The 9,375-nt window shown below is 51.2% G+C and overlaps 1 protein-coding gene across 1 annotated transcript; it reads left to right on the forward strand.

The window, feature by feature from the left end:
- The first annotated feature begins 7,449 nt into the window (after positions 1-7,449).
- LOC128936898 (mas-related G-protein coupled receptor member A1-like) lies at positions 7,450-8,427 on the forward strand. Its single transcript, XM_054276178.1, has one exon. The coding sequence runs from the start codon at positions 7,450-7,452 to the stop codon at positions 8,425-8,427; it is 978 nt and encodes a 325-aa protein (XP_054132153.1).
- The last annotated feature ends 948 nt before the right edge of the window (positions 8,428-9,375 follow it).

Genomic DNA, 9,375 nt, shown 5'->3' on the forward strand with positions numbered 1-9,375 from the left:
CAGGCACCTTGCACTCACTCTGCCTGGCTGGCTGTGTGCACACACGTCTGCATCTGCTCTGGCAAATGTGGCAGAAATGCTGCTCTCTCAGCTGTGTTAGTAGTACCTGAGACATCTCACTGGGGCAGGCCTGGAAGGAAGTATAAGACGTAAGTTAAAGCAGTTAAGAGATGTTCCTCTGTTGAATGGCTAACTTGAAACTATAAATGGAATACTGTTAAGTTGGAGTGCTGTAAATCTTTTAGGCTCTTTTCTTTTTTATCCTTAACCTTCTTTTTATCCCTACCCTGTGTCCTTTTGTCAGATGCCCTTGAACACACACAAAAACACACACAGGGACAGCACTTTGGTGTGCTGTTGCTCATTGTTAAACCTTTTTACTGATTTTACTGTTTTTACTGATATCCTTGCTGGTTCTTTGGTGCCTTCAGAAATTCTTCCTCTGCCCTGGCTTTGGCCTCTCCCTCAGCAGGCTCAGATGGTGCAGCTCCAAGGGGAGGAGACGTCCGTGCTCCTCAGCACAGCCACCCCCTTCCAGGAGCAGGGTGACATCTGTGTTTGTCACCATTGTCTCCACGGGGCATCAACCCCCTCCCTGTGGCTTCTCTGAGGTCTCTGAGCTGGGGCTGTTCAGCCTGGAGAAGGGAAGGCTTCAGGGAGACCTTAGAGCCCCTTCCAGGGCCTAAAAAGGCTCCAAGAACTGGAGAGGCGCATTGGACAAAGGCCTGAAGTGACAGGACAAGGGGGAATGGCTTCCCACTACCAGAGAACAGGGTTAGATGGAATATTGGGAAGAAATTCCTCCCTGTGAGGGCAGAGAGGCCCTGGCACAGGTTCCCAGAGATGCTCTGGCCTCTCCATCCCTGGAATTGTTCCAGGCCAGGCTGGATGGGGTTTGAAGCAGCCCGGTCTAGTGAAGGTCTCCCTGCTTGCAAAGGGTGAGATCAGGAATAAACAACCACAAGTATTCCCAAGGCTGAGGAGGAGGAGGATGAGCTCTGGTGAAGGGCTGCAAGGGGCACCCCAGCACCCCAACATCTGATCTCCAATAACTTTTATTGCATCATCAGGGGTACTGTCAGTAAGAAATGTGGGCTCTGATGCTGATAACCTGCTGCAAGCCTGTCGTGGTTTGGCACTGGCCAAACGCCAGGCAGCCATGAAAGACATTCACTCACCTTCTCCTGCTCTCAGCTGGGCAGAGGAGAGGGAAACAAAAATTAAGAAAGGGCTCATGAGTTGAGATGAGGACTGGGAGAAAAAACACCCCAAGAATAGAAAAATTTGTTCAAATTTAATGGTATTAAGTAAATTTATTATTAACAGATTCAGAGGATGATAATGAGAAGTAATATAAAACTTTAAACCACCCTTTTTTCCCCAGCCTCTCCCTCCTACCCACAAACACTGCAGGGAGCCAGGGCAAGGGGGTTCTTCACCAGCATTCGTGTACTGCCAGTAAAAAACTATTTGCCTGGGAAAAACACGGGTTATCCATTAAACAAAGAGATTCTGCAAGTTCTGGTAGGAATTAAACAAGACATCAATACCATGAGGTAAAAAATTTGGAGCACTTTGGGGAGCATCTATAAAAAATGTTGGATATTATGGTGTATAAAAATGCCTGAAAATTGTTGTTTCTTCGGAGGTATCTATGGCAAATAAATTTCCAATATGTTCACAATTTTGATGGAAAATTGTTATTAGTCTAACACACTTATTTGGTTAGACGTAAAATGTCTTGATTTCAGAGGGGACACAGCCATGGCTTGTGATCCCTGGAGAAACCATGATCCCCAGTGCCCAGAGCTGGGCGGGCACAGACATGATGGCCCAGTAATGAGCCTTAATCTGGTCTTATCAGGAGCAGAGCATTAGCCAGGGAGCTCCTTCCCCAGAGGGAGAGAGCGCCATAGGCTGCTTGCTCAGACCAAGGCCACAGAGTCAAACCCCTAGCAAGCTTGTGATATATTCAGCTCTTAAACTGATTAGCCAGCTTTAGATTTCAGCTTGCTGCTAGAAAGTTTGCGCTTTGGCTTGAGGTTCCAGCAGACTGAGAGAGAGCAGAAGGAGCCGAGGCTGAGTGATTCCACAGCGATGTCTTTATTCAGGGTGCTGTGAAGGGTTTCAGCTCCTCTTCTTCAAGGTTAGTAGGGTACAGTATGCTACTTTTATAGCCTTGGCAGCCTTCCAAGCCTGACCAATGGCATAAGGTTGGAAGAATCATAAGTGACCAATAGGTAGGAGTTACAAGATTTTTCCTTAAAAGGGTATAGATTCTGGGTCAGGGGGACAGGAACTTCTTTGCTGCATCAGCATTCCTATTGTTACATTCTCCAGGGCACCTTTGCTAGGCCTGTGGGGTTTACTACAGCCCAGGGGCTCAGCATTCCCCACCCTGAGTGCTCTGTGAGTGTTACAGCAGAGATCTCCTCAAAGATCTTTAATTTTTAATTTTGTGAGCCAGGTGCAAAGGTGTCTCTGCCTTCAGAAATTCTTCCTCTCCACTGCCTTCAGCTGCTCCCTCAGCAGGCTCAGGTGGTGCAGCAGCAAGGAGAGGAGGAGGCCGTGATCCTCAGCACAGCCACCCCCTTCCAGGAGCAGGGTGACACCTGTGTTTGTCACCATGGGCTCCACGGGGCATCACCCCCCTCCCTGGGGCTTCCCTGAGGCCACCAGCCCCACCACATCCCACACCTTCTCTCCAGCCCCACCACACCCCACACCTTCCCACCACATCTTCCCAGCAGCTCCATCATGTCCCACCCCTCCCACACCACCCTCCCATCCCACTCCCCATGCAGCCCACCCACCTCCCGTCCTTCCCATCCCTCCCAGCCCCGGGGCTTAGGCTCCACTCCACTCCCTCCCCACGGGCTGCTCACCCCAGCCTGCCCCGGAAGGCTTTGGGGCCGTCTTTCTCTTGGAGATGCCCCTCCCCAGCTCCATCCCTGCTCTCCAGCCCCCCAACCTCCTTTGGACACAAACAAGAGGCACTACAGGGATGGCTCCACTGCTGTTCATTGCACTGCAGAAGCATGGAATTGCCAGGAGGAGCACAAACACTGCTGGGGCTCCTGAGTGGGGCAGGAGAGGAGCGGGGCTGTCTGGAGGGGCAGGCAGCCTGGGGGGAATTTCTAGAGGATGTCAGAGGGGGCATGAGGCCTTAGGATTTTAGCCTTTCTCTTTTTCACATCTCGTACTGCATTAGTGCATAACCCTAAACTGCATGGAAAGTGTTAGTTAACTGTCTGCACATTTTGGTCAGACATAACAATCCCTCTAGGCCTGAAATTCAAGGACACTGCCATCAGCATGGAAAAGTACAGACAAAAATGAATTGGGGGAGGGCAAACTGGGGCTAAATGACTTCATTACCTGAAGCTGTAAATGGAGGATTAACCTCTGATCTGTAAATGGACCAAACTTACATCTGTCTGAAAAACTCATGACCATTGTCCATTTTGGGTGCAGCCCCTCTTGCAGGCTTTGAGAGCCCAGGGTGAACCTTTTGAAGGCCTTTCATCAATGCCTCCTTTTATGCTCTTCACCTGCTCTGGCCTCTGTTCCAGGGAGCCAGCCCAAGGCATCAGGCAGACAGGGGCTGGAGGGGGCAGGAGGACTCTGGGTGCCACCAATCCCAAATCTGCCACTGGACAGCAGCAGAGCCCAACACGCCACACCTGCAGCCAGGGAGAGGCCAGGAACTGGGAACCCATCGGCATGCGATGGGATGGGATGGGATGGGATGGGGTGGGATGGGATGGGATGGGATGGGGTGGGATGGGATGGGATGGGATGGGATGGGATGGGATGGGAATGGATGGCTTGGCATGGCATGGGGAAATGGGTGGAGATGGGAACTGGGAGTGATACTAAATTCAGCTGGAATAAACTTTCAAAAACAATGGGAAACATTAGGAACCAGGAATTTTTTACCTCCAAATGACACATAGATGGATCTCTCCATATATCTCCTTGGAGTGAGACTTTACCACACGGGTTTTATCCATCATAACCACACAGAGTTATTAACGTTTGCTCCTTATCTAATACATAAACATCACTTTCCTAGGACCCATTCCCAGGCATCCACCTCCTTCTTGAAGTCCTTTTCAGATCCTGGAGGATCATTCAGAGGGGTCTCTAGTGGTTGCATTCACTGAGTGCTGAGATATTAAAGGTCACCTTTCCTCTAACTTTTCCCTTGGCCATGCAGTGTTGCTTCTTGTTACAGAACTTGCCCCAAAACCACTGCAGGCCTCCAAATCTGTTTCTGCACTGGCTCCACCCACGATTATCATCCTTTGTTCTCCTGAGAAGCACATTGGAGTTAGGCTTTCCTCCTCCCTCCTGGGCCCTAGAACCCTATGGCCAGGAGGAGCAGGGACACTGCCGGGGGTCCCTGGTGGATCAGGGGAGGATCGGGGCTGTTGGGGTTCTCGGGCTGGCTGTCTGTTCTCTGCCCCGAAATGCGTGGGATGGTTCTGCAGCAGCCCGCACTCTGAAGAATGAGTCTGGACTCTTCACTTTTCAGTCTTCACGTTGTTTCATAATTCTTATCTACAAAATTTTCTTTCTGCCCAGCCAAGATCTGGTCAGCACATCAGCCACAAGCACTCTGACCGCCCCCGAGGTGCTGTTGTCTTTTTATACTACAAACGACATATATGATATTTACTTTTAATTCCCAATACCTATCACCTATGTTAGACAATGCATTTCTATTCTAAACCATCCCCAAATGCCAACATCACAGCAGAAAATGGAGAACAAGAAGAAGAAAGAAGCGGGACTAGACACGCTCTGATTCCTCCATCTTGTCCCCATAACCCCTATACCAAAAATCCCAAAATCTACATTTTCACCCTGTGAATATTCTAGTATTACACCATTCAAACCTGTGTGGCTTTCACATCCCCATGCCAAGCTGGCAATTCATTGCAAGGATCAAAATCAAGCCACCAGGTGTTCCGGGCAAAATGCCCGGGTCTCCAAGTCCCCCGACGTGGTTCTCGGCAACTCTGGACATCCAGAGGGATGTGCTGAATTCCCAAAGGGGTGAACAGGGGGCCCTGGGGACGGTCTGGAGTGTTGGAGGCGGTTTCGGAGGGGTCAGGAGAGGCTCGGAGCGGGTTGGAGGGGGTCTGGATGCCAACAATCCCAAATCTCCCCACTGGAGGAGAGCAGAGCCGGACAGGCCACGTTCAGAGTGGGGGAATGGCTCTGTCTGGGAAACCTGTGGGATATGATAGGATGGGGTGAGGATGGAGAGTGGGGTGGGGAGAGGGATGGGGATGGGCATGGGGATGGGGATGGGGATGGGGATGGGATCGGGATAGGAGGAGGAAGCATCTCAATTGTGCTTCCTCGGGACCAGAGCATGTTTTTGCAATGATCTCAGAGCCCTTCATGGAACAGGAGGTGTTTCTGAGAAGTACCCAGATGCCTCACCCACACTGCAAGCACTGGAAGCAGCATTCCAGTGACACCAGCATCCCTCTGCTGCTGGAGGGACAATGACCCCTCAGGGAAGAGTAATGAGGAATGGTAGAAACCTATTTAGACAGGTCAGGCAGTTGGAGAATGGGACACTCTGCAGGGAAGGAGTGTTTCTCATCAGGAGAGAAAGAGGAGCCGATCACAAAATATCTTCATTTAGAACTTCTGACAAAAGCCACTTCCGCTGTCAGAAAAAAAAACCACCAAGAGAACCCCCACACCCAACAGAAATAACTAAGAGGAACTGAATATCTGAATTACGCAAAGTTGTAATTTTTGACTTCCCCAAACCCCCATGACGGCACCAAGCCCAGAGAAACAACATCAGAACAAGGCGCAGAGAGGAGCCAGCAGGATGGGAATGGGGAGCTCCTGGTGAGCTGGGCACTTTCTCCTTCATGTCCCTGACCTGGCAGGAGCCGCTTTAGGACATGGATCCCAAAGGAGCAAGAGGCACCAGGAAGCGCCGCTGATCTGCACAGACCCCTTTGTCTGCTGCTGCCCCACAGGGAACAGGTCAGTGGAATGTTTGCCTTCCTCCCTACCCCACCTTCCTCTCCTGCAGCAGCTGCTCTGTTCCTGACACCCTCTCCCGGTGACTGCAGGGCCCTCCCCAGCTCCTCTCTTTCCTCCTGTGCATCCCGTCTCTATCCCAATACTGAAATGGGCCAGAACAAACTTTCTAACACAATGCAAAGCATGAGGAAGCAGGAATTCTTGACCTGCACAGGACACAGAGGGATCTCTCCTTGTGTTGGGTGTATGGTGAGACTTTACAACAGGGTATTAATCCATTAGAATCGGCTGTAGGAATTTGGAAGTTTTTCTTATCTCATACATAAACACCATTTTCGTAGAACTCATTTCCATGCGTCCACCTCTTCCTGGAAGTAATTTTATGATCCTTGAGGTTCATTTAGAGGGGTCTCTGTGGTGGTCACATTCAATGAATGCTGCCATATTAAAGGTGCCCTTGCCTTCAACTTTTCCTCTGGCCATGCACTGTTGCCTCTTGTTCCAGAATTTGCCCCAAAATCACTGCAGGCCTCCTTATCTGTTTCTGCACTGGTTCCTGCCATGTTTGTCATCCTGTGTGCCAGCCTTTACATCCTGTGAGAAACAACCACCCACGTTTTAAAATTTTAAAGGTTTATTAAACCTTAACAAAAAATGCAACAAAAGGACTAAATAAGGAGAAGCAGGCCTGGGAGCTTCCCTCATGGCTGCCCACTATGTGGCTGGCTGATCTTCAGGATGGATGCTTCACCTTTGATACCCCGGAGGTTGCATCAGCTAAACCTGGCTCCTCCCAAAGTCTGTCAGTCAGCCCTTCTTTGTGTTTATTGCTGGAGCCTGCTTTCCTGCAGCTTGACTGGAGGGTCAGGTGTTCTCATGCTGCGACTCTTCCCCCCCCAGCAACAAGCTTTTGTACAGCCCTTCTTTCCACCTGTCCTAGATGACTCAGGCTCTCTGATGGCAACAACACAGTAAGGGGAGAAGGGGACTCTGGGGACAACAGGGGACATCTAAACAACAGACTGCAATAACGTACATCAATAAAACTTCTCTTAATATTCACACAGTATTCATCCCTTAACTGTGAGAGGAATCATCCCATTATCTATCTATTACACATCCTTTAAAATTTTGGCCACTTTACTTTTGAAAAACTTCAGAAGAACTGAAAATGTTCATTCTCTATGTTATTTATCAGCCTCCAGCTAACCAGCCCGACCCTCCCACCTCCCTCTACTACACCACAATTTCAACTGCCCTCCTCCCCTGCACATCTCACTCCTCCCCAGTCCTCCTCCACCCACACCCTTCCCACTGCAGGGCGCTGCTGAGGAGCCACATGGTCCATCCCTGGATTCTCCAAGCCCTGACTGCCCATCCACTCTGACCAGAGCCAGGGGCCACATCCCACTGCCTGCCCAGCGTCCATCCATGGAGGTGAGCACCGTGTCCCCTCTTTTCACCTCACCGACTGACACACCTGCTCAGTGTGAGATCAATGTCTCCAACATGGCCATAGACTTCATGATGCTGCTCGTTGGCCTCTGTGGGCTGGCTGGGAATGGAGTTGTTCTCTGGCTCCTGCACGTTAATGCCATCACCCACTTCATCTCCAAACAGGCCAACGTTGACTTCCTCTTCCTCATCTTCATGTTGCCCTCCACCCTGCTCTTCCTTGTGGAGGAGGTTTCCTGCTCTGCTATAATGCCCCTGATGTATTTGAGCTTGCTTTTCCAGCTGTCGCTGTTCACCTACATTATAGGGCTGTACCGGCTGACGTTCATCAGCATTCAGAGATGCAGATCCATCCTCTGCCTGGTATTCTGTGGTTGCCAGCTGTCCGAACACTTGTTGTGGGTGTTGATGACTCCCCTGTTCTGGGTCCTCCTCTTCATTTCCTTCGCTGTCAATCCCACGGTGACTTCCCTGTGCCAGTCACACGAGCAGGAGCAATGCCAGGTGACTGTCACCTCCATGTACGCCCTCAACCTTTTTCTATTTGCTGTACCCATGGTCATTTCCAGCACAATCCTCTTCATTCATCTCAAGCCTAGCTCCCAGTATCAGCCACACAAGAGGCTTGACGTTGTTATCTTCCTCGTTGCACTCGTCAGTCTGCCCCTCAGTCTCTGGTTTCTCCTGCAGCAGCTCGGTTACACAGTTGTGTCCTCCCAGGCGCTTTTCCTACTTGGCTGCATCCACAGCAGCATCAAACCCTTCATCTGCTTCTTGGTGGGCAACTGGAAGAGAGACTGCTCCATGGGGAGCTGCTGGAGACACTGCTCCATGGGGAGCTGCAGGAGGTACTTCTCCATGCAGTCCCTAAGGGAGGCAATCCACAGTGTCTTTGGGGAGCCAGAAGAAAACACTGCCTGTGGAGGTGATCCTGTTGTGAACACAGTTATCTGAGCCTATTGATCCATTCCACTGCACTGCTGAAGAATCTCAGGACAGTGGCTGAGAGATTCCTTGAGTCTCCCGATCAATAAATACCCACAGGATCACCCTCCCTGTGCTGCTGCATCCCCAGCCCCTTTCCAGGCCGCTCGCTCCTCTGATCCGTGCTTGTGGGGCCTCAGCCTTGAGGAGCAGCCCCTGGGCTCAGCTCCTGTGGCGCTGATCAGAAACACCCTCTGCTCCCAGCAACTGCTGCTGTCCAACTGCCTCCTGGGCTTTCATCAACAGCCTTGGAAATTATTGTACTGCCCTGGATGCCACAGCATCCCTGCTCTGCCACTGTCCCAGGAAGCTGCCGGCCCCAAGTGTGGCCAGGCTGAGCCATTGCTGTGAGTGCCGCCCATGCCTTGGGGCCCTGTGAGCAGCGGCCCCAGAGGAGAGCCTTGGAGCTCTGCTGGGCCCAGCAGCGCTGAGCAGAAGCTCCCTGGCACTGGGGCCTCTCCCAGCTGGGATCTCTCCCGGCTGCTGCCCTGGGCTGATCCCCGAACGCCGACGGCTCCTGGGCCCATCCCGCCAGGGCTCCAGGCCCAGCCCTTCCTTGGCCCAGGGAGGAGATGCAAAGGGATCCGCAGGGAGCATTTCACTGCCTGCCAGGGCAATTGCTCACAGGCACCTTGCACTCACTCTGCCTGGCTGCCTGGCTGTGTGCACACACGTCTGCATCTGCTGGGGCAAATGGGGCAGAAATGCTGCTCTCTCAGCTGTGTTAGTACCTGAGACATCTCACTGGGGCAGGCCTGCAAGGGGCTATCAGGCATAAATAATGTTAAATGCTTCTAAGTGATATTCCTCTGCTGAATGGCTAACTTGAAGCTATAACTGAAGTATTATTAAGTTGGAGTGTTGTAAATCTTTTAAATTTTTTTCCTTTTTATCGTTACCCTACATTTTATCCCTACC

This window comes from Melozone crissalis, unplaced genomic scaffold (assembly GCF_028551555.1).
Source record: "Melozone crissalis strain CALT ecotype California unplaced genomic scaffold, PUWL_Pcris_2 ptg000018l_1, whole genome shotgun sequence".
In the NCBI taxonomy this organism is placed as follows: Eukaryota; Metazoa; Chordata; class Aves; order Passeriformes; family Passerellidae; genus Melozone; species Melozone crissalis.

What these genes read in the sequence shown, in the direction of transcription:
- LOC128936898 (XM_054276178.1), top strand. Translation starts at nt 7,450, where the DNA reads ATGGAGGTGAGCACCGTGTCCCCTCTTTTCACCTCACCGACTGACACA.